General features: G+C 42.1%; 1 protein-coding gene across 4 annotated transcripts in view; it reads right to left on the bottom strand.

Annotated features, from left to right (window-relative positions):
- Positions 1 to 26,016, bottom strand: part of NEBL (nebulette) — a 276,780-nt gene that overhangs the window by 102,944 nt on the left and 147,820 nt on the right. The window contains exons 1-4 of one of the 4 annotated variants that reach the window (XM_088478590.1): positions 16,810 to 16,980; positions 16,658 to 16,729; positions 11,449 to 11,544; positions 2,450 to 2,560 (exon numbers count right to left, since the gene is read on the bottom strand). The exons of the other annotated variants lie outside the window; for them this stretch is intronic. Coding sequence (XP_088334716.1) covers positions 2,450 to 2,560; positions 11,449 to 11,544; positions 16,658 to 16,729; positions 16,810 to 16,866 — 336 coding nt within the window. The 5' untranslated portion in view covers positions 16,867 to 16,980. Of the gene's footprint in view, positions 1 to 2,449; positions 2,561 to 11,448; positions 11,545 to 16,657; positions 16,730 to 16,809; positions 16,981 to 26,016 lie in introns of those variants that run through there. 4 annotated transcript variants of the gene reach the window in all.

The following is a 26,016-nucleotide window of genomic DNA, read 5'->3' as shown; positions in this document are numbered from 1 at the left end:
CAAATGATTGTGTTCACTAATAAATCCAAACAGGATAAGAGCTGTAGTAAATTGGTATCCTTAGCCGCAATGAGCCAGACATACGGCTTAATGGAATGTCTCTGTATTTTTATAAATAGTTGCAGCAATTGTGCGTAAAGCTTGTAACGACAATAGACTTAAGCCTTGATACAATGTCTCTGTGGTCTGCACATAGTTGTAGCAGAGAAAATGATTTTGCAAACAGCTTGTAACAACAGGATCAAGGTGTGGCAAGTTGTATCTAATATAGCACATCGATATTTACATGGAGATCATAGTCCCGGTATAATTACCCAGCTTAGAGTTCCCACACAAATCCTATGGTGTAAGACTGGTCCGGTAACAGCCGCCCAATGTATAGCGTCTTCTAGCCAGGCAAGACCCAGCAATCCGTTTCCCGGTCCAACTGCAGATATGAACCACGGGAGCCTCAGGAAGTAATGCCGCACACCATTAAGTGATGTCTGCTATGCCGTGATGCTCAGGACAGGAACACAATCACTCCAAATGGAAACGTTGTGGTAATGAAGCAGTAGATGGGTAGTAGTTAAAAGTCTCTGACGCTTTTCTCCGTCATGTGACTGTTTTCTCAAAGGGTTAGTATATCAAAGTCTCAAACGGAGGTGTCTTAAATACCCCTCCTTGCTCCAGGGGCCCATCCAAATCTTCATAGTATTTGAATAGGAATTAGATAATCAGTCTCACATGATTATTATGGTCCACCTGAGCAAACAGTTAGAATCTTACGTATGTATCCAATACGTCATTAAAATACACATATGATGATCATAATATGAATGAAATCTTTGTGGACAACTTGAGAACAATGACAAAAAATTATAATATCACTAGAAAGCAAAAAAATAAAACCCTGGGGTTTATTTAATATTAGAAAAAACATCGCTCACAGACTGTTAAGAGAGGACAACTACATCTAGATATCTCACTCGATTTGTAGAGCCTCAATGACTCAATGGAATAGAGATCTGCATATAGATCCCAGAGACCCAGGTACCACTCCCAACATGTACAATAATGTACAATTTGTATACATCATTGAGAGAAAGTAGGTTTATCTAAAACTCTAATTAAAGCAACACAGTGAGACTGATTATCTAATTCCTATTCAAATACTATGAAGATTTGGATTGGCCCCTGGAGCAAGTAGAGGTATTTAAGACACCTCCGTTTGAGACTTTGATATACTAACCCTTTGAGAAAACCATCACATGACGGAGAAACGTGTCAGTACTTTTAACTACTACCCATCTACCGCTTGGACCGGGAGACGGATTGTTAGGTCTTTCCTGGCTAGGAGAAGCTATACAGCGGGCGGCTGTCACCAGACCAGTCTTACCCCATAGGATTCGTGTGGGAACTGTAAGCTGGGTAATTATACCGGGACTATGATCTCCATGTAAATATCGATGTGCTATATTAGCTACCACTTGCCACACCTTGATTTTGTTGTTACAAGCTGTTTGCAAAATAATTTTCTCTGCAACAACTATGTGCAGACCACAGAGACATTGTATCAAGTCTTAAGTCTATTGTCGTTACAAGCTTTACGCACAATTGCTGCAATTGTTTATAAAAATACAGAGACATTCCATTAAGCCGTATGTCTGGCTCATTGCGGCTAAGGATACCAATTTACTACAGCTCTTATCCTGTTTGGATTTATTAGTGAACACAATCATTTGGAAACAGTAGAATCGATTTTTTTTCTATCAATGACCGGGTAGTTTCTTGCAACATATTTATGATTCACTATATGTGATGGTCATTATATTTTTGTGTATCTGATATATGTCAAATGTTATGTTTATTAATAAATGTATGGTTTTATGACTTTATAAGGCGAACCCTTTAATGATTGAAATTAAGTTCATTTATCTTGTATTGTTTATATCAACAGTTAGTTAGAGCTATTTTGTGGGTAGCTGCATTAGGTTTATTTATATTTTTATACAATGGACAACTTGATATTTTTGTGCCTAGTTTTACTTTTTTAATTTTACTTATTATTTACCATATAAGGAAACTCAAATTATCAAAATTCAAAAATCTATAGGTAAATGTTTTATCAGTATATCAAAATTGAGAATATGGGATATTAAGCTGTTTTAATGGGGGAATGTATTTTTCCTATACATAGCAGAATAACTGTATATCATTTACTGATGGAAACCGATAGGCAGCCTTTCCAAATTGAACATCTATCTTCCTGTCAGGGACCTTTTACATATCTGTGAATGCTTAGATAAACTCGTATTTTCTGTTTACAGAATGAAAATGTGTACAGAACATAATCAGAAATTAATAAGATATGTGCATCCATTTTCTAAAAGGTTCTGTAAAAACAGCTAAACTTGCGGACCTGAGACATATTAGAGAACATAGAGAACATGGACATTCTAGATTGTACCTCACTTTGAAGCTGGGTAACTTGTTTGGCAAACACAATGTCTAATGTGGCTGGCATCCTCTTGTACAGGGAATTGGACAGTTCTTTCTTGACGGCTTCTTTGTACTTTGTCTAGATGGAGGGAAAAATTTTTAAATTGAAGACTAAAAATGAACATTCTCAGACATTTTGAAAACCAGTTCATTTAATGAACCTAAACTACTGTAGGCTACTAGGCCCTTTGCACGATGCCTCTCAAGTTATAGACTTTCAAACAATGCAAGGAGACATTAGTAGTAAACATTTTAAAACACTTTAAAACAGTAGAAAATTTGCTGCCAACATGGCTGCATGTAATAAAGCTATAAATATGGAAAGTAATAATCTTTTCAATATAAATATGTATATAATAGTATAACAAAATTATTATATTATATTTTCTGAACATATAAATAGAACATAAAACCTGCTAAGATTTAAACCAGGTGACGTATCAGTTCATCGGACCATTTACTGGCCTAGCTTGTTAGGAATTAGGGATGTGCGCAGACCCCCGTGTTTTGGTTTTGGTTTGGATCTGTATCTCCTTCAAGGTCTTGGATCTGGATTTGGTTTTGCAAACCACCCTCAAGTGTTTTGGTATTGGATCTGGATTTTTTAAATAAAAAATAGATAAAAAGTTTTAAAAACAGCTAAAATCATGTAATTTATGCAATCCAAAACCTGAGATTCGGATTTAAAATCCGAATTCCGAACCACAAAAAGATCAGAACTGCGACTCGGATTTACCCGGATTCATGAAATTTGGGTGGATTAGGATTTCTGGAGAACCGAACCGCACATCTCTATTAGGAAGGTTGATGTTTCTCCAAAATGTGCATATTTTTTTCCAAAACTAGGGTCCAGCCAAGAAGGAACTTATCATTTTGATGTGTATTGTTGTTATAGGTCCATTTCTGCAGCAATAAAGCTTATTGTCCAATCCTTCCACTGACTTATGCCTAATAACATAACATAATACAAACCTGAGAGACTGAGCACACTAGTAAATATGGTTGGAAGATGATCTCTACCTGCTTAGATGTGCTGTCAGCATCTGGCCTCACTAAGGGCTGTGTTTTTTATCTCAGCCTTCATTGGAATCGCACAGCGCATGTATCCCGATGTTTACCGTGCAGAGACGCAGAACAGATTTGGATGCAGGGTCCATGGATTTCAGTAGGTGTTACTGGGAGATAACAGGGGGGTGACTAAGCAGGCGCATCCAAAGACGCACAGCCGTTCACATAGGAGGCTACACTCACACTGAGAGACCACACCTGATGCTGCAATTTTTTGGATGGTGCACCGATGGTACAGTAGTACATCTAAAAAAGCCCTGAGACAGACATGCATCGCAAGAGGGTGACTCCGAATTAAGATGACTGGATGCGGCATTAGCATATAGTGCAAACGGGGATGCGGCAGGAGACACAGCTGCGGCCACATCTGTGGGCTAGTGTGTATTAGGCCCGCATAGGCCCCAGCGACTTTGGAGCTATTGTTTCCATTGTTGGGTGTGCACTGGGATATTCTTTGCATTTGAGACTAATGAAGTTAGGTGATCTTACATGTTATCCCTAATGGTGGATTAGATGAATGCAAACCATTAATATAGAGTCCATCCAGAGGCGTCACTGGGTCTATTGACAATCGGTATGCACTCTGGCTCCCCCCCGAGCGTCGGCCGAAAAGGGGGCATGTCCTAAACAAAGGGTGTGGCCTCACAGGGATCCTGACGTCCAATGCGCTTTGTAAATGAGGCCCACAGAAGAAACATTTTCCACATTTTGTGGACATTATTGTTCTGTATGAGTAATTGCAAATGGTAAAGAACATTCAGTCATACTGAAATGACTGTCTTCATTTTAACTCGAAAACAAAACTTGACAATAGCTCTAGATTGGAGCAGGGTCGAATGATGGATTAAGTTATTAAACTATTCTTTGTACATGCTGTGGCTTTCATCTGCTAAGCTCCAAAGCTTAATAAATTATCAAATGTGTAGAAAGCAGAAAAAACAAAAAAGGCATATTATATTTTAAGATGGATTAGATCCAGCAGATACATAGAATTCTATATGTTTTTGACGTTTCAGCTGGGACAGTTTTCGTTAAAATGAAGTCAACAGCAGAGACCAAGAGTGGGGTCTCCTACTGTTGGAGCTGTACCTAATTATAATAACGCTTATATATTGAAAGTAAAAAACAGATCATCTAAATTAAAATAAGTTTGCACAGTCTGGAAAAAACATCAATACTGTGAACAGTAGACAGACTATAGACCCTAACATATAGCTCTGACCCAGATTTAAAGTCTCATGGCCACATTATATAGTCCATTGCCTGTAATATGTAGCCCTGGGCACAGTATATCAAGTTCATATCTACCAAAGTCCAATGCCCACTATTTACCAATGATCCTAAAGATGTGGCCACATCACTCGTTGCGTATGATAAAACTCGTTGATAAGTAGGCCCCTAAGGCTTAGTACATAGACCCCATGGTCAGTCTATTTTATCTTGCAAACTATACTGAAATTAAACAAACAATAACAAATAAAAGTTCTCCCTGCACTAGGCTGCTTGATAGAAAACCAAAATCTAAGTGATTGCTACATCCACATGGATTTTTATTTTTCTCCAGATAATTTGGAGTTTTCATATCTATACTGACACAAATGAGGAAGGTAAAGAGGGTTATGCAGCAAAGGAGGGAGGCAAAAAGGGAGCTGCAGGAAAGGAGGAAGAGGAAAAGAGGGAGCTGCAGGAAAGGAGGAAGAGGAAAAGAGGGAGCTGCAGGAAAGGAGGAAGGGGAAAAGAGGGAGCTGCAGGAAAGGAGGAAGGGGAAAAGAGGGAGCTGCAGGAAAGGAGAGAGTAAAGGAGAAGGGAGATGCAGGAAAGGAGAGAGTAAAGGAGGAGGGAGCTGCAGGAAAGGAGAGAGTAAAGGAGGAGGGAGATGCAGGAAAGGAGAGAGTAAAGGAGGAGGGAGATGCAGGAAAGGAGAGAGTAAAGGAGGAGGGAGATGCAGGAAAGGAGAGAGTAAAGGAGGAGGGAGATGCAGGAAAGGAGAGAGTAAAGGAGGAGGGAGATGCAGGAAAGGAGAGAGTAAAGGAGGAGGGAGATGCAGGAAAGGAGAGAGTAAAGGAGGAGGGAGATGCAGGAAAGGAGAGAGTAAAGGAGGAGGGAGATGCAGGAAAGGAGAGAGTAAAGGAGGAGGAAGATGCAGGAAAGGAGAGAGTAAAGGAGGAGGGAGATGCAGGAAAGGAGAGAGTAAAGAAGGAGGGAGATGCAGGAAAGGAGAGAGTAAAGGAGGAGGGAGATGCAGGAAAGGAGAGAGTAAAGGAGGAGGGAGATGCAGGAAAGGAGAGAGTAAATGAATGAGAGAAGAGGGGAGTTGCAGCAAAGCAGGAAAAGAAGGTGGGAGCTGAATCAAAGAAAGGAGGGAAGGATGGATCTGCCATGAAGGAAACAGGAGAGGAGGGAGATGTTTAAAAGCAGGAGGGGGAAAAAGGGAGCAGCAGCAAAGGAGGGAAGGAAAGAGAAACTGCAGCAAACGATGGAGAGAAGCAGGAGGGAGGGGAGGAGGGAGCTGCATCAAAGCAGAGAGGGAATGAAGGAGCTTCAGCAAAGGAGGGAAGAACAGAGCTGCAGCAAATGATGGAGAGAAGCAGGAGGGAGGGAGTTGCAGCAAAGGAGGGAGGGAAGGAAGGAGCTTCAGCAAAGGAGGGAAGAAGGGAGCTGCAGCAAATGATGGAGAAGCAGGAGCTGCAACAATAGGGGGAAAGAAAGAGGCTGCAGCAGGAAATGCAGCAAAGGAGGGAGGGAATGAAGGAGCTTCAGCAAAGGAGGGAGGGAATGAAGGAGCTTCAGCAAAGGAGGGAGGGAATGAAGGAGCTTCAGCAAAGTAGGGAGGGAATGAAGGAGCTTCAGCAAAGGAGGGAGGGAATGAAGGAGCTTCAGCATTTGCTGCAGCAAATGAATGAGGGTCAGAGCAAACTGCAGCAAAGGAGGCTTAGCAAACAAATAAAGTGTGGGCATTCTTCTCCAGTGTAGAATTATAAACATATAGAGAACAAAATCAAAACTGCCTAAAAAAGTACTACACTTTCTCAAACAATACGAAGCGCTAACAGGAAAAAAATAGATCTATAAATTAAAACTATTAATTATTGTTAACTAACAATTACTAGTATTAGTGTACTACTTTTTGACCAGATTCTTACAATTTATGTGCTTGTTGTGTATTTTCTAACATTTGGCAAATGCAATAAGAGCAGTTTGACTGGAATGTAATAAAAGAACCTTGCTTAATGTGACCCAACAATAGGACATTGTTGTATATAACACACTGCGGTACTTATTACACTATTCTATTTGTCATGATGTGAAATGCTTCAATAAAATTATTTTTAAAAAATCATATGGATTAATGATCCCCCACTTTCAAGGTTCCTCTGATGGGGAAGCTCCTAATTTTGACTTCCTCGCAGTGTTGTTATTTTTTCAATTAAGCAAAAATAATAACTTTTCCTCTCCTGTTATTGTTATATTTTTATGCAAACATCTCGGATAATAATAAAAATACCATTCGCTGTATAATGGATCGGGAGAGGACTGAGCAATGGCAATTAAACTAACTGGAGAGGGCGTTTTAATCCTGTGCAATATTGTGTCACAATGTGCGAATGCACACATTACCTTACATTATGGTAGCGCAACATCGTCAAAGTTCCCGCGCAACTCTATGGCGTGCGAGGCACAATTGGTGACATTGGCGGTTCGCGTTAACCTGTTCGGCCATCATGCAGAATTGAACTGAACCCTACATATTCATTTAAGAGCTAAGAGAAGACGCTCTAATAACACATGAAATAGGCTATTGTGTTCTTCATGTGTACAACTATAAGTAGGATTAGCATGTCAAAACATGGGCAACCGTACAACAGATGAAAGGTTTCATATCATTTTTATGGGAAGAGAGAACAACGCAATGTTTCAGTTTCATTCTTCTTTCACCATCCATGTTTCTCTTTATTATGAGCAATAAAACTATCCCTGTCTATAGTGATCAAGCCTGGAAATCAATTACTCGTCATTGTGTGAGACGTCATTAAAATGCTGAATGGAACGATTACTGTTACAAAAGCTGTCCGCAGTTGTTAAGCATAAATCAGAATTAGACTGTTGTGTTGACATGTGTAGCCCGGACCCGTGTGTGGGTCGCTGCTCGTGTTCTGCGCTGGTTTAGTGGGCAGCTGACTACAGAGATATGTCAACAGTGTCATATATTTTATTTGATACAATATCATTTGTTAAACCACAGCTGCCACTACTCAGCCAATTCCTCATTTATGTATTTGATGCATAATTAAACATAAGCCCCATATTCACGGGAATACGTATTTTATATCTTATTGGCATTAAAAAAAAAAAGTTACATTTATGGAATGGATTAGGAGTTACTTTTGTATTACGTATTGCTACTTTTATTTTGTTTGTTATTTATTTGTTTTTTTTGGGCACAGAAGTTAGGTCTTATGTATGGTCATTGGCAATAGGTGTAGTTTGTTTGTTATATAAAGAGCAGTGTGCAAAATGCTATACATGGCAAGGAACACTAGGCAACTGTGATTTCGGATGCAGCGGACTTGCAAACATATGCTAATGACTCAGCAGCAGTCTTGTGTACAGAGATGACCACCCTCGACGCTTATACACAAAAGACGCATCATCGTGAACACCATCGAACTTTTGAGCAACCCTGTGACGTCTCAGAATGTCTGGCTCAACTAAGACGCCGGAGCCAGTCCCGCTGCAAACAAATCTGCAGTGGCTGACTAGGAGGCGCTCGGAAAACGGTGGCAACACGCCTGTTTTTTTGTAGCCACCCACGTTATTTCCCCCTGAAGGGTCAATACATGTCACTCTCTTTGCAAATAAATGTAAATGTCAAAAAAAGGAAGCCTTATTGTACTGTAAAAGTGATTACTTAGCATCGACGCTTCAGGTACAATTATATACAGTAAAAAAGTAAATAATTGGGGTTTGCATAAACATTTCATTACATAAAACATCTCAAACAATGTTATAGTATGGATTTAAAAAAAAGTAGAATTCTGACCAATATTGTCTTTGAAAATGTTACTATCAAGAAAAAATTAATACTATTATAACAAGTTGGATGTATGAACTTTTTGTTCATAATGGGGTATACAGTATGTATTAAGCCTTGGAGAGAGATAAAGCACCAACCAATCAGCTCGTAACTGTCATTTTTCAAACACAGCTTGTAAAGTAACAGTTAGGAGCTGATTGATTGGTACTTTATCTCTCTCCAAGGCTTAGTACATCATCCCCAAAAACAAGGGCGCCAAAACGGAATACATACGATTTACCGCCAGCCGCATGTTCTAATCCTGACAGCGGCATCCCAGCAGAAGAGGAAATCCTGATAGTCAAAGGTAAGTATTTACTAACCTAATTCTACCCCCTAACCCTAACCCTCCCTTAGGGGTGCCTAACCCTAACCTCCCCCCCAAGTGCCTAAACCTAACCCCCCCCCTTTCCCGCCGCCTAAACCTAAGTCCCCGTCCGTCCATCGGCTTCCCGACTGCTTCCCACCAAAACATCAGACAACCCCGTTGATCAAGTGAGTGTGTGGCCATGTACTGCTCTGCATATTCTGCACCTATATAAATAAGCGCGCCTGCTGACCTTCCAGAAAACTGTACCTGACCCCCCCCCCTCTCGGTGCCCTTGCATATAGAGGTCCACGTGACATTACAATCTTCCTGCTGCAATTTGTCACGATCAGCAGACCCTCCAACATGACCCCTCCCGTCAACTACAAAATTCTCTGCTCCAGAACTCCCCACCTAATTTATGATTGCCATTGTGTACAATTACTCAGACCATAGTCACCTTATAAAAGCCAAAAACAACAAATTGACCAATCATACATTATAAACAACATTTTATACCCATATACTCAGGCATGTCAAATTCTCACTGAACCAAGGGTTAATCGGCGTGGTAAAACTAAGTTTGTCATAGTATTATCATGGAGTTATCCACAATTGATTATACTGTAATATATCAGTGAAGGGCAGTTTGAGACATTTCAAAAGCTTCATGTGTGGTCCTGGAAAAGGGCCACCCATTACACGTGATCCCATAAAGAAGTTCAAACACTACATCTCATCAAAGAGCAGCTCCATAACAGGGCGGCAGTGCGCCCTGTGCCGGCCCCGGCCCCCATACCCATCACATCATGACATCACACCAAGGGGAAGGGGCTGCAGACTCTAGGAAGTGGAGCACTGCAGATGCTCCGGGTAGCTTCATAGGCTGCAGGGTGCCTGTCTGGAGTGTCACTTGGATGCCCCTGCAGGCTCTGCAGCAGCACTGCTGCCATTCCAGGCACCCTGCCAGCCATACATAGGTGCCGTGGGCCACAATTATAAATTATCTAAAATTTTACACTCTGGATTTTCATAATCACCATCATTCAGACCATGCATTAGACATTGGGAGGGAGCTGTATCAAGCCTTGGAGAGAGATAAAGTGGAAGGAGATAAAAGTACCAACCAATCAGCTCCTGTCATGTTACAGGCTGTTCTTGAAAAATGACAGTTAGGAGCTAGTTGGTTGGTACTTTATCTCTCTCCACGGCTCGATGCATCTCACCCTGGGTAATAATTCATCTGAATTGTAAAAGTTTGGAGAAGTGGGCTTAATGTCGCAGCGAACCACATTTCCTAACTGTAAAGCAATAGCCTATGACAAATCATATTCATTCACACTGAGAAATTGCTTAGGCAAGTACGGTAATTGTCCCTCCATTGTCCTTTGTGCAATTGTACCTGTGAGACATTCTGCAGCTGAGAATTACTTGAATGCAATGTCAAAACGATCCTATCATATTTTATACTAAAGGATCATACTGTACACACAAGATGATATGATCCATGCGTTATATTGTCTAGTGTTTGGCTTGAACTCCTGGGCTGTCCCGGGCAAACGATTTCAGCATACACACTGAACAATATCATTATCGTTCAGTGACATCATGCTGCCACATCCCCAAACTTGCAGAATCTGATGATATCGTCAGACTGGCCTGCAAGTTCAGGTGATGGAAGAAATGAACGATCCATGGAGCGCGATTCGTTAACGATATTGTGCATACTCACTGGACAATCTTGAACAAAATGAACAATAACAACATCGTTATCGTCCATATCGTTGAATTTATCGCATAATGGGCCTGCTTCAGACCCGCTCGCGAGTGCTATGCGCTCGCAAGCGGGTCGATGGCGGCCCAGTGCGCATGCGCACGACTGAGCCGGCTCCGTCGTGCACATGCGCGAGACCCGGATAGCGACGGGCAAACAGTCGTACCAAAGGGGGCGTGCTGTCGATGTTGAGTGACAGCACGCCCCCTTTGGTGGGCGGGCCAGGGGAGTGGCTGCCCAAACGGAGGTGTTCCCATGTGAACGCCTCCGTTTGGGGGCGGCCCCACTGACATCACGAGATGTGAGAGTCGAAATCTCTCTGGGGCTTGTGGCAACGAGACCCTGCCACAAGGGTCTCGTCGCAAGCCCGATGGTCTTGACCATCGTGACCATCTTCCTGGACGCTCGCTATAGCTGTGGGTGGTCACCCACAGCTATGCAAGCGGCCAGGGGGCCGCTCTAAAAAACAAGAAGGCCGGCCCTGACTCAGAACGAGCGCTCTGTCAGAGCGTCCGTCTCTGAATCAGGGCCCATGTGTATGCCGCTTAAGAAATAATAGCTGTAAACTGACACAATAACCACTGTTTCCTGAAACCCTATCCTGCTTCACCCTTGTTGCTTTTGCTTAGTACTTGGATCACTGATACAACAAGAGCTGGTGACATACAGTAGGCTGCACCCAACAGGTATACAGACCTCCATAGTGACTGTAGCTATATACCCATACAGAGACCTTAATCTTACCTCCGATATGGACTCTGTCACAGCTTTGATCTGAGCAATATCAGGCACAAACTTGCACTTGCCCTTGGATTTTTCATACTTCTCTTTATAGCTTATCTGTAAATGAAAAACAGTATTTAGATTATTTTCAATAGCATACTCTAAATAGGTCAACATTGCTTTAATTGATTTCATAATTATGAAGTGTTACGTGGTCCATACATCTGTGATTAATTGGGGCAATTCCCTGTTCTACAGATGTCTGAGCCAGGGGATCGTTGAAATCCAACATGTTGGGCAATCTCGATTTGCCGGTTCCGACACAAAAATGATTGGAATCGTTGAGTCAGGGATTGTTAACATGTAGTATTTTGCCGATCCCCGAGATATGGCTAATCATCGAATTTGGCGGGGTGGATCGCCAATCGGTAGATCAGATCTTCTAAATGGGGAATACAATCCAAAAGTACTAACCAGTAATTTTACAGGCTTTGTTTGAATAATTACAGCAGCTAAATGGTTGGTGCTTTAGCTCTCTCCACTTTATCTATCACCATGGTTTGATAAATATCCCCCTATTACTCTGTCTAACTTACAGTCTATTGATCCCAATCACTCCACCTGTCACAGGTAGCCTTGCCCTCACACAAATGTGCTAGTCACTCAGGGTGTTGCATCAAGCCTTGGCGAGATATGGCTCAAAGCAACCAATCAGCGTCTGTCATTTCAAAGCCTGTGCTATATAAATGACAGTTAGAAGCTGTTTGGTAGCTTTGGCCAACTTCAATTGATCTCTCACCAAATCTTGATACATCTCCCCCAAGTCTCCAACAAGATCAGCACATTTGTCTCTTGAAATACTCTGTGCTGCTGCGAGCATTCCGGTGACCATTCTTCAGGCTATTCTGTCCATCCACGTTAAGTGGGAAATTTTATCAAAACTTCAGATTGATCTTGTACGGTCTAGAAAATGATATCTAAAAAGTGTTTGGTTGTTTTTGACAACACCTCCTTTTTAGAAGGTTTGATAAATCTCCCCATAAAAATACAGGTTGAGGCTCCCATATCCAAATATTCAGAAATACGGAATATTTTCAGCTTGACTGAGATAATGAAACCTTTGATTTTTGATGGTTTAATGTTCATAAACTTTGTCTAAGGCACAAATTATTAAAAAGATTGTATAAAATAACCTTCAGGCTGTGTGTATAAGGTGTATATGAAACATAAATGAATTTCATGTATATACACAAACTTTTTTTGATGCACAAAATTATAAAAAATATTGTCTAAAATGACCTGCAGGCTGTGTGTATAAGGTGTATATAACACATAAATGCATTCTGTGTGTATATTTGGGTCACATTTCCAAGACATTTCATTATAATATGCAATTATTCCAAAATACGGAATATTCCGAAATCCAAAATACCCCTGGTCCCAAGCATTTTGGATACGGGAGACTCAACCTGTAGTATTTTACAAGAAATAAAGAATATTTTATCACCATTTCCATTTTAGAATTAGTTTTTTAGAACACCACCTCTGAATTGGGTTTAATTATTATTTGTTTGTAAAATCTGGATGTGGGTACCCCAATCCTATTTCTCCAATCTATGCTAGAGGGATTATTATATGGTGATGTACACATTTACATTTAAATTGTAGTTTTCTGCAAGAAAAGCATTCACAACAATTTAATCCAGTTTATAAATTCAGTTTTAATGTCACTTTACATTGTTTTTCTGAAATGTACTAATGAATATTTTGGACATTAAACACATAATAATAATAATAATAATAATAATAATAATAATAATAATAATAATAATAATAATAATAATAATAATTTGCTGATGCATTGTATCTCCCTATAGCCTGAAGGTGTCACTGTTGACATGTCTGTCTATAGAAAGCTTGCAAATAGCAAGAACATTTTGAAACAGACAGTCATAGCAACCCCTTCACCAGCAGTCTGTAAAATAAAGTTACATCTGGAGAAATGGAGAAAATACTAATGCAAAGGTTACTCAGCCATGCAATGTAAATAATCTGTATTCATGTAACTCATTGCTCATAATGCTAATATCCCACAGCCATTAAAACTCCAATGCAAAATTTGTAATAATATAATAAATGTTAAATAGAGCTATAAATTAATAAAACATAAATTAATAAAACAGTCACAAAATGCATTAACTTAATAACATTTGCAAACAGCTCAGCATGGCTAATTTAATAAAGTACTAATTGTTTCAAGAGGATGTCCAGAACAGGGTTTCCTGTTACAAATCCATTTAGAATATATATATATATGTAGTTCAGTGGCAGGCAGCACTCCCCAATATGTAAGGTCATTCGGTAAAATGCAGGTGCCCTCCTAGTCAACCTTCTACAATCAGGTAAACATGTAAATAAACAAGTAGACGGCAGTGTTCCATGCAGAAATAAAGACACTTTCAGCCACGTTTCGAAATACCAACATTTTAATGTGTGTAGCCACCGGCTCGTCCACGACTAGTGTGATGACGTCATTGGTGGTGCGATGGCGCAGAGGTCACAGCATGTGATCAAATACACTAATGCCTGCTGAGATACAAAGTCCTAATGTAACTAGGCAACCATGTAAACCAGGGATGGGGAACCTCCTGCCAGGGGGCCTTATAAGGCCCTCGGAATCATTTGGTCTGGCCGTCTGAGATTTTTTTCTGCTAGCCTCATTTGGCTAGCAGGGTGCCTACACCCTGCAACCAGAATCTATGCAGCAGTGCCACCTGGAGCGTCCTTAGGATGCTTCAGACGGTCACTCCGCTGCCCTTACAGGTCCTCGGAGCATCCTCAGGATGTTCCGGGCATTGCTGTAATCACTGGCGATTGCGGCCACGCCCCTGTGTGACAACAAATGGAGGGCGCGTGGCCTGAATCAGGCCCGCAAATAATGTTATAAATATCAAAATGGCCCTCGGCAGAAAAAAGGTTCCCCACCCCGGTTGTAAACAATAGAAGATTGTGATGGTCTAACTGCCACATATTATACAATAGAGGCTCATTTGGTCGCGATCAGTATGCGCAGGTGTTGTCTTAGGCATACGATTGAACAGTAACTGATATGCAGTGGTTGGCTTGATATCTTACATAATATTTTCTTCTATTGTTTACATGGTTGCCTAGTTACATTAGCACTTTGTATCTCAGCAGACATTGGTGTATTTGATCACATGCTGTGACCTCTGCGACGTTGCACCAACGATGACATCATCACACTAGTCGTCTACGTGCCACGGACAGTCCGGGAGGGGAGTCTATATGGGTAAGTGATGTATCTTTGTATTTTGCATCCTGATGAAAATGCTACACGCATTGAAACGTTGGGTTATCTAAACACCGCTGCAAGTGTCTTTATTTCTGCATCGAGTGCTGCCGTCCATTTGTTTATCTATATATTTATATATATATTTCCTTTTTTTACTTTCGATTGCATTTCTTTTCACCAATCCCATTTAAAGACTTTAAATCCCTCATTGGTACAGGATTGGTGAGGAACAAAATAGAATGCAAGTCACCAACAAGGATTAAAGGACATGTTAAACTACTACTATTACATAAAGACTACAGGCCAAATGTAATAGCGTGAGAGTTTAGAAAATGTTAGAGTTTAGCAGTGACACTCTCACACTAATACACTGATCGAGTTGTATTTTCAATACAGGAAACACCTGGATTAGAGTTTAAATCTTGAGAGTTTGTTGAGTCTAAAAAACATGCGAGTTTGCCTGTTCTGTGACTTTAGCACTTTGGCTGAGTTTAAAAATGTGACAGTTTTCTCGTCAATGTTCTAAACTCTCCCCCTATTACATTTGGCCCTACAAGAAGAAGAAGCAGCGCCAAACACAGTGATATAACCACAGCTGACAGTGTTTGTGCAACAAAATTAGGTAATAAAGTTACTTGAGTCATTAGTTAAGTAAATTAATGAATGTTCATTATTTCATCCGTGGGATGCTTGGAAAGGTCAAACAGAATATTATTCTACAATTTCCTATTTCCAATTCACACTGTGCCATAAATTTAGTGGTGTTAGCATATAAACAAACCAAATCTAATGTTCTACTTTAATCTTATTGCTGATATGATGATGTTAAGTGATGTTAAAATTAGAGATGAGCAGTTTGGTTTAGCTAAAAATCGAACACACCCGAACTTTGGGGCCCCAGCTCGGATCACTTTGGGGTTCCGAGTAGAACAGAGTCCTGACTCGGATCAATTTGGGGTTCCGAGTGCAATCGAATCCCAACTCAGGTCTTCTCGACAAGTTTGGAACTAGGATCTAAAGACCAGATCTCACGTATTTGGGATTTAATTTAAGTCCCTTCCTTGTGATTTCAGCTGCTGTGAGGTGGTCAAAATTTACTGGAAATGAATTTTATTGATGTTAATAATATTATAGTAACAAAAACAGGTCCACATTACATGATTTTAACTGTTTTTATAAAATTTTAAAGAAATCCAAAACCAAACCAAAACACTTGAGGGTGGTTTTGACAAAACCAAAACATGACGATGATTTAGAACCAAAACCAAAACACTGGGGCCTACGCACATGTGTAATTAAAATATGTATAAAATTGTGTAAATAATAAGCATATAAACATTTCTGCCATTGCTTATAATCACTGAGTTCTGATGTCATCACTTCTTTGTCCATTAGAAATAATGTTCACTCTGCTACAAATTATTACGGAAATTTCAAGGTGACTTCTCGGCATATAACCTTGTATTTTTATATAGCCAGAACTTGTTGGTAATTTCTAATATCCCTGTCATTTAAAATAGGGAGTGCGTTATGCCAGATATAAGTATTTTACAGTAAAATCTATAATGATAATAAATCCATTTGCGCTTAAATAATTTTTCTTACAATATTTGAATTACACGAATAAAACTGAAAAACCCGTGTACCAGTGGGAATTTTCTATGCTATATAGATGTTTTTTTCATAGGATAACTGCTAGTTAAGACATTATCTATGAGAGGAGACACAGTTTGACCTTGATGATCTATACTGGTTAGGTCATTGGGAAGCATGTAGTACATAACATTTCAATATTAATAACACAATCTAATTAGTGACTATAGCAGGACGCTTTGCTGCTATGATATAACATTGGTATTGTTACAAAGAGAACATGATTCCACATGAAAGAAAGAAAATGGCATTTATTTTACTTACATAACTACTAAGCTCGCTGCATTTCTTTGCAAATTCAATATTTCTGTCTTCTACAACAGGTTTGGGGAAAACCTGAAAGAAAAAAAATCATTTATTTTACCACTAACTAAAAGAACAGACTTGGAACCCGCAATAACTCGACAGTTCTTAACCTTTTCCTCTTCATCGCTGTCATCAACTGTTGAGTCAATGATGACGGGAACTTTCATCTTTTGGGACAGGGAAAAAAAATGTATATAGAAATATATATAATAGTACAATAATGCCCTGAAATCCTCAGCACTCTGCAGTGTAGAGAGCTGCAAAAAAAATGGATTCAATAGATGTTGTCTGGTCGGTTGTGCTAAACCTGTCAAGGGTTCACCCCTATATGGCGCTAGATGGCTCTTATCTGAGTAGCTCCGTGATAGTACAGCATAAGTGCCAGTCAGGCTCTTTCCTGCTGATAATGTATATTTAGATGGCTGATTCCAGTGCAAAGGCTTGTTGCAAAGACCTGAAAGAACATACCTATACACAGCAATTTAGTTTCCTAACTATGCAGATATTCAGGCACATATGTAAATATACCGCATTGTTATATAGGGAAGGTCTTTTTTTTTTTTTTTTTAAATCTCTTTATTTATAAAGGCAGATAACAGATGAGCAAAAATATGAGTAGAAAAAAGAATGATTTAACAACAAACTGTACAGTGCCATATATAGAAAAAAGTACTTAACAGTACATGTAACAATAAAGTTAGGATATGTGATATAATACCAAAAAATTACTCAGGTGAAAACACAATACACAACAAAAAAGAAAAAAAAAAATCAAACTACCACATTTTCAATTTTAATTTTTTTGATGAATCAAAAAATGTAAACCTTCAACATTTAATAAATACAAAAATGGATGGGAAACAAAAGATGGATTGTGTGGGTGGGAATGAGGGGGAGCACCAGGCAGAGAAGGTCTATTTTATTGTTCTTTCTGTGTACAGTACATGCTGCATTTCAATATATAGATGTAGGTATTCTGCCACTAACAGCTGCCTAACGTTCAATTAAAATAATTTCTGCATCCAATTTACATAAAAGGGAGAGCAACATGGCCCTCTCACCTGCTATTTCATTGTTTTTTTATAGTATTATCACTCTGGATAAGGTGAGATTGATTTCCTTGATGACCGACACTGATGAATGTTTACAGGTAAATGAGAACATTTATGTAAAGTGGATCTGCCCCCTGCATGCAGCTGATGCAGCCATTTTGTGAGTAAATACAAAAAACGTAGATCACCATAACTATATAATAAAGCTGTCAAAGGAGGACGCAGAACAGTACCAAGTAGGACTCTGTGGACCAGTGACATCACTGAGGCATTGCCTGTCCTATATTCAGAGGCCTGACTCATATTTAAAAACAACTAGCCACAAAATGGCTGCCTCCATTTTGTGTGAGGTAAACTTTTGGGCCTATTTATGACAGTAAGAAAACTCATTATATTTCACCAAAAACAGGTGTTTTCACCAGACATAGGGTTTCTCCCTATTTGTCATAGCCCCACAACCGGTGATCGCTATCGCTGGGTCTCTCCAACCATGGAGAAGCGGTCCTCCTTTCTCTAGCAGAGGATCCTTATTGGAAAGTAAATGTTTTATTATATTAAATAATTAAAAAAATCAAAAATTCTGTTTTTTCACATATTTTCTTTTCAATTTTTTTTTCAATTCTTTCTTTCTTTTATTTTGGATGCATGCAGGACTGACTGGCGAAGCGACAAGACTCCTCTTATCACTGCCTACCAGTAGCGCTGGGGAACTGTTTACGTGCATATGCAGCTTTTATTTGTAGAGTATACTGTACATATAAATAAAACATGTCCTGATAAACAGGTCTTCTGAATGTACCATACAATGCTGGTGGTACAAACAACTGATTGCGGAATAACACAGCTATTCCTGTGCTTTGCTGAAGTGACCTCTGAACACAATGCAGAGACAGCGACAATGGCATATCTCACATTCCTGCATAATATATTATTGAAACAATGTATATATTATACTGTATTTTCTGCACATAGACCAAGTGAACAAACATCTACAGTAGTTATGTTAACAGTTGAATATCCTCAATGTATAGCAATTTTGCCTTGATCTTTATATTGATCTTCAATATATTTATCCTGTAAAGGAAACATATGACAACAGTGTTTAATAGATACGTGTGGACAGTGGGTCAGAGATGTACGCTAATTTAATAATAATACTTTCTTTATTGTCATTAACAGCACAGGTGATGTCAACGAAAAACCAAGCAGCACTATACCGCATAATAAGACAGGCAGCAATTACACTACTGTTAAAAGTAATAAGGAAGCAAAATGCAATCGCAGCTGCAATTTCACATGAAACGCAGCTGCGAAAAATAGGCTGATGACTCACTTGCTGTCCAGTGTTTAGAGACACCCACTGAAAGCATCTCACATCCGCCACTTACGCACAAAACCGGTAACACGAACGCAGGGTCAGTCCGCGGGAGCAGAGGGTTAGGGTTAGACACTATGGGGAGGGTTAGGCTGCGGGAGCAGAGGGTTAGGGTTAGACACTAGGGGGAGGGTTAGGCTGCGGGAGCAGAGGGTTAGGGTTAGACACTAGGGGGTGGGTTAGGCTGCGGGAGCAGAGGGTTAGGGTTAGACACTATGGGGAGGGTAGGCTGTGGGAGCAGAGGGTTAGGGTTAGACACTATGGAGAGGGTTAAGCTGCGGGAGCAGAGAGTTAGGGTTAGACACTAGGGGGATGGTTAGGCTGCGGGAGCAGAGGGTTAGGGTTAGACACTAGGGGGAGGGTTAGGCTACGGGAGCAGAGGGTTAGGGTTAGACACTAGGGGGAGGGTCAGTCCGCGGGAGCAGAGGGTTAGGGTTAGATACTATGGGGAGGGTTAGGCTGCGGGAGCAGAGGGTTAGGGTTAGACACTATGGAGAGGGTTAGGCTGCGGGAGCAGAGGGTTAGGGTTAGACACTAGGGGGATGGTTAGGCTGCGGGAGCAGAGGGTTAGGGTTAGACACTATGGAGAGGGTAGGCTGTGGGAGCAGAGGGTTAGGGTTAGACACTATGGAGAGGGTTAAGCTGCGGGAGCAGAGAGTTAGGGTTAGACACTAGGGGGATGGTTAGGCTGCGGGAGCAGAGAGTTAGGGTTAGACACTAGGGGGAGGGTTAGGCTGAAGTGACCTCTGAACACAATGCAGAGACAGCGACAATGGCATATCTCACATTCCTGCATAATATATTATTGAAGCAATGTATATATTATACTGTATTTTCTGCACATAGACCAAGTGAACAAACATCTACAGTAGTTATGTTAACAGTTGAATATCCTCAATGTATAGCAATTTTGCCTTGATCTTTATATTGATCTTCAATATATTTATCCTGTAAAGGAAACATATGACAACAGTGTTTAATAGATACGTGTGGACAGTGGGTCAGAGATGTACGCTAATTTAATAATAATACTTTCTTTATTGTCATTAACAGCACAGGTGATGTCAACGAAAAACCAAGCAGCACTATACCGCATAATAAGACAGGCAGCAATTACACTACTGTTAAAAGTAATAAGGAAGCAAAATGCAATCGCAGCTGCAATTTCACATGAAACGCAGCTGCGAAAAATAGGCTGATGACTCACTTGCTGTCCAGTGTTTAGAGACACCCACTGAAAGCATCTCACATCCGCCACTTACGCACAAAACCGGTAACACGAACGCAGGGTCAGTCCGCGGGAGCAGAGGGTTAGGGATAGACACTATGGGGAGGGTTAGGCTGCGGGAGCAGAGGGTTAGGGTTAGACACTAGGGGGAGGGTTAGGCTGCGGGAGCAGAGGGTTAGGGTTAGACACTAGGGGGTGGGTTAGGCTCCTGGAGCAGAGGGTTAGGGTTAGACACTATGGGGAGGGTAGGCTGTGGGAGCAGAGGGTTAGGGTTAGACACTATGGAGAGGGTTAAGCTGCGGGAGCAGAGAGTTAGGGTTAGACACTAGGGGGATGGTTAGGCTGCGGGAGCAGAGAGTTAGGGTTAGACACTAGGGGGAGGGTTAGGCTGCGGGAGCAGAGGGTTAGGGTTAGACACTAGGGGGAGGGTCAGTCCGCGGGAGCAGAGGGTTAGGGTTAGATACTATGGGGAGGGTTAGGCTGCGGGAGCAGAGGGTTAGGGTTAGACACTATGGAGAGGGTTAGGCTGCGGGAGCAGAGGGTTAGGGTTAGACACTAGGGGGATGGTTAGGCTGCGGGAGCAGAGGGTTAGGGTTAGACACTATGGAGAGGGTTAGGCTGTGGGAGCAGAGGGTTAGGGTTAGACACTAGGGAGATGGTTAGGCTGCGGGAGCAGAGAGTTAGGGTTAGACACTAGGGGGAGGGTTAGGCTGCGGGAGCAGAGGCTTAGGGTTAGACACTATGGGGAGGGTTAGGCTGCGGGAGCAGAGGGTTAGGGTTAGACACTAGGGGGAGGGTTAGGCAGCGGGAGCAGAGGGTTAGGGTTAGACACTATGGAGAGGGTTAGCCTGCGGGAGCAGAGGGTTAGACACTAGGGGGATTGTTAGGCTGCGGGAGCAGAGGGTTAGGGTTAGACACTATGGGGAGGGTTAGGCTGCGGGAGCAGAGGGTTAGGGTTAGACACTAGGGGGAGGGTTAGGCTGCGGGAGCAGAGGGTTAGAGTTAGACACTATGGAGAGGGTTAGGCTGCGGGAGCAGAGGGTTATGGTTAGACACTAGGGTGAGGGTAGGCTGCGGGAGCAGAGGGTTAGGGTTAGACACTAGGGGAGGGTAGGCTGCGGGAGCAGAGGGTTAGGGTTAGACACTAGGGAGAGGGTAGGCTGCGGGAGCAGAGGGTTAGGGTTAGTACTAGGGGGAGGATTAGGCTGCGGGAGCAGAGAGTTAGGGTTAGACACTATGGGGAGGGTTAGGCTGCGGGAGCAGAGGGTTAGGGTTAGACACTAGGGGGAGGGTTAGGCTGCGGGAGCAGAGGGTTAGGGTTAGACACTAGGGGGAGGGTTAGGCTGCGGGAGCAGAGGGTTAGGGTTAGACACTAGGGGGAGGGTTAGGCTGCAGGAGCAGAGGGTTAGACACTATGGGGAGGATTAGGCTGCGGGAGCAGAGGGTTAGGGTTAGACACTATGGGAAGAGTTAGGCAGTGGGTTAGAGTTAGATACTAGGTGGAGGGTTAGGGTTCGGCTGTAGGAGAGGGTTAGATAATGGGGGAAGGTTATGGATAGGGGTAGCGTACTCACTGCCAGAAACACTACATCAGATGAGTTCACCAGAACTCTGTGTCAGCTGGCCTTGCCACAAGACATCTCCAGAGCTGGTGGAGTAGGTGAGTGAAACTGCTGCACCACTGTGACTGTTTTGTCGACTAATCATGTTGACATTTTATCAGTGTCGAGTCTTAGGGTTAAGCTGCAGCAGCAGAGGGCTAGGGTTAGGTTATGGGAAGGAAAGGTTAGGCACTATAGGGAGGGTTAAGGTTTGGCTGTGGGTGTAGTTTTTAGGTTTAGGCACTAGGGGTAAAGGTAGGGTTAGGGGTTAGCGTTACTTCTCGACAGAAGTGCCACAGGATCCGCCAGAAGTCATTAGGATGTCACCAACGGACCCTGAAGACACCACTGTAGTAATTATACCAGGACGGGTTCTAGTTGGTCCAGAGCTCATGGCAATATATATATGTAATCCAAAAGTGAACAGAGTGTACTCACCAGTCACTTTTATAAACAGACTTTATTCTTCAAGAGTGGTATAACATCATAGTGTACTATGATGTTATACTGCTTTTGAAGAATAAATTCTGTTTAAAAAAGTCATCTTTTGTAAGTGCACCCTAGCACTTTCTTTTTTATTATAATTGTGGAACCCCAAGGGGTGACAATGTATTTGCACCTAGGCATTGATACTGTCATTGCGTGCGTGTGCCAACATACTGTGGATTATTGTGTGTTTTTTAATCCTCCCTGGTCAGGCAGTGTCTTCAGTCAGTAGTCATTATTCATGTAGATCAGATGGCCTGGAAAATGCCTGTATTATTCTGTCCGAACACCAATGTCATCATCATACGAGACTTGTGTCCCCTGTATCACCTCTTGCCCTGTGTCCCCCTCCAGCCTCCTGTCCCCTGTCACTCCATCACTCCAGCCCCCATCACTCCAGCCTCCTGCCCCGTCACTCCATCCTCCTGCCCCATCACTCCAGCCTCCTGCCCCCATCACTCCAGCCTCCTGCCCCCAGTCACTCCATCCTCCTGTCCCCTGTCACTCCATCCTCATGCCCCATCACTCCATCCTCCTGCCCCCAGTCACTCCATCCTCCTGACCCCAGTCACTCCATCCTCCTGACCCCAGTCACTCCATCCTCCTGACCCCAGTCACTCCATCCTCCTGACCCCAGTCACTCCATCCTCATATCCCCAGTCACTCCATCCTCATGTCCCCAGTCACTCCATCCTCATGCCCCATCACTCCAGCCTCATGCCCCCATCACTCCAGCCTCATGCCCCCATCACTCCATCCTCCTGCCCCCAGTCACTCCAGCCCCCCATCACTCCAGCCTCCTGTCACTCCATCCTCATGCCCCATCACTCCATCCTCATGTTCCATCACTCCAGCCCCCATCACTCCATTCTCCTGCTCCCAGTCACTCCAGCCTTCTGTCCCCTGTCACTCCATCCTCCTGCCCCATCACTCCAGCCCCCTGCCCCCCATCACTCCATCCTCCTGAATCCTGTCACTCCATCCTCCTACCCTGTCACTCTAGCTTCCTGTCACTACATTCTCCTAACCCAGTCACTACAGCCTCCTGCCCCTAGTCACTCCAGCCTTCTGGATCCTGTCTCTCCATCCTCCTGCCCCGTCACTCTAGCCACCTGCCCCCTGTCACTCTATCCTCCTGCCCCCTGTCCCTCTATCCTCCTGTCCCCTGTCACTCTATCCTCCTGTCCCCTGTCACTCTATCCTCCTGCCCCATGTCACTTCAACCCCTCCCCAGTCCCTTCAACTTACCTTCTTGGATTACCTGCTCAACATCCTCAGTGGTGCAGCGTGGAGGAGAGCCGCGAAAGTGAGCTGCGCATGTGCAGAAGATGCATGTCAGATACGCGCCTCTGTGGAGAGACAGTGGGTCCTATTGCCCAGCAGCTATTGGCCAGCAGAATTCAAGCTGGCGTCGTCGCTGGCAGGGTGACGGTGGTGGCGCTGGTGGGGTGACTTTGGCTGTGCCCTTGTGCCTACACTACCCCGGGCATCAAGCCCCTTGAACCGCCCCTGTGTTAGAGCAGGTAAGTCACCACTAGACTACCAGGAACGTTTTGTGAACATTCTAATCATGTCGACATTTCATCAGTGTCCACATCATGAATGTCTATGTGATCAATGTTGACATGCCAAGCATGTTGACATGCTGCATGTCAACATTACAACCATGGCAACAAAACATACCACACCCACTGTAATCATATGGGTTTACCTGGTAGCTCAGATTTCCTCTTACGGAACCAGTACATACTAGATTAACACAATAAAATATATTGTCTCCATATATAAAGTCCATTTTACCAGACTTCTGACTGAGAAATGATCGGGTGTCTTTGCATAAAGAGAGAGGAGAACAAGATAAGTAAGAAGGAAAACATTCTATTATTCAGATTGTTTTAGCACCCTTAAATAAGGAAGAACATTTTACTAGCCTTCCTAATTTGTACACATTTTGATTCTGTTACACTGAAAGAATATTCTGAGATTAATGGTTATGCTCTCTCCGGAATAGCATTTAGGCAGGCATAGCAGCAAGCATGAATGATAATATGAACTTCAGCGGTACGCTCAGAGATTAGCCTAGCATGGGAGACAGAACACAAACCATTCAGATGAGGCATGTTCTGCAGAAACAGACAGCACTTCAGCACTGTATAACTCATTCCCTGCTCAGCCAGCAGTTCAAAAGCAGGTTAATATTTAATATGGTAAATAATCTTTCCGACTTGCCGCAACCTTTAGAGCAAATTAGTTTAAAGTTGAAGCCTTTTTATAGTCACTTCAGACATTTTTTTAAAGGAAACATTATAATATCGGAACACTTTAAAAAGATTAGATTTTTTTTTTTTATAGAACTTTACATTTATTTGCATTTCCAGTGCTAGGAGAGAGAATATAACATTTGGTTACACATTTTTAATTTGGAAAAGTGGACCAATAGTTTGCTCATTTTTCAAAGTGACTGTATATTACATTCAGCAATAAATTGTTGAAATTGGAATGGGACCCGTTGCGATTACCTTGTTAAATCAGAGTCCATTTCTCCAATAGATTGTTGCTGATTCCGTCTTCTCTGTTTTATCTGCATCCTGGTGTTACTGGCACTGGGGTGTGAGTCTCACAAGGAATGGGTATAGTTGACTAAATTCTGGTGTCTCTGTAACAATAAGTGTGATAAATAATTAGATCCCCACACTCTTTTTGTATCAGATAAAGGAGTTTAAACCTAGTGGTGTCACTACTGATGAAACGAGTGTGCACTGCAAAGTAGAGTCACTTTAAAAATACTGTTACAGAAGTCATTGCTATCAATGTTACACTTAGGGGTATATTTACTAAAGTGAGAGTTTTTAGAAGTGGAGTTGTTGTCCATAGCAACCAATCAGATTCTACTTATCATTTAGCTATCACATTCTAGCAGATAATAGCTAGAATCTGATTGGTTGCTATGGGCAACAACGTCAATTCTAAAAACTCTCACTTTAGTAAATATACATCCCCTATATAAGGATCAGAGCACCCGTAACTCGGACCCCTCCAGGAAGGCTGCATGTGCAACTATTCGCATGCCATTTTAGTTGCAATTTGTGGCTACATGCCATTACTGTACTTTGGACACGTCTGTATGCCCACTGACCGCACCTGCATGCCTACTGCCTGCATCTGTATGCACATTCCAGTTCCTGGCATCCTAAGAGCACGCAGTTGAACAGCATTCGTATAATTGAAAAAAATATGCGCATTGGAAGAATTCACAAATGTGTATTAAAAACAAATGCAACTGGCATCTAAACAAAAAGTTGCAAATTGTATTTATGTGTCACTCCGAATAAAGCCCTGTACAAGGAGAATTTCACAGATTATGCAGAGCATCCTTTATTTTGCTTATCTTATAACAAGCACACAGGTTCTCCAACTCGGTCCTCAGGACCCCAAACGGCGAATGTTTTCCAGGTCTCCTCACAGAGGGCCTGATTCAGGAAGGGACGCATGTGAGAGATCGCACGCACTCGGCCGCTGCGTGTATATGCTAATCAATGCATACGCACGGCATCCGCAGCACAAGGATGCAGACG

The sequence above is a fragment of the Taudactylus pleione genome, unplaced genomic scaffold, assembly GCF_031769625.1.
Source record: "Taudactylus pleione unplaced genomic scaffold, aTauple2 ptg000216l, whole genome shotgun sequence".
NCBI lineage: Eukaryota > Metazoa > Chordata > Amphibia > Anura > Myobatrachidae > Taudactylus > Taudactylus pleione.
Note: the sequence above shows the minus strand (reverse complement) of the source record. Positions and strands in the feature narration are given on the sequence as shown.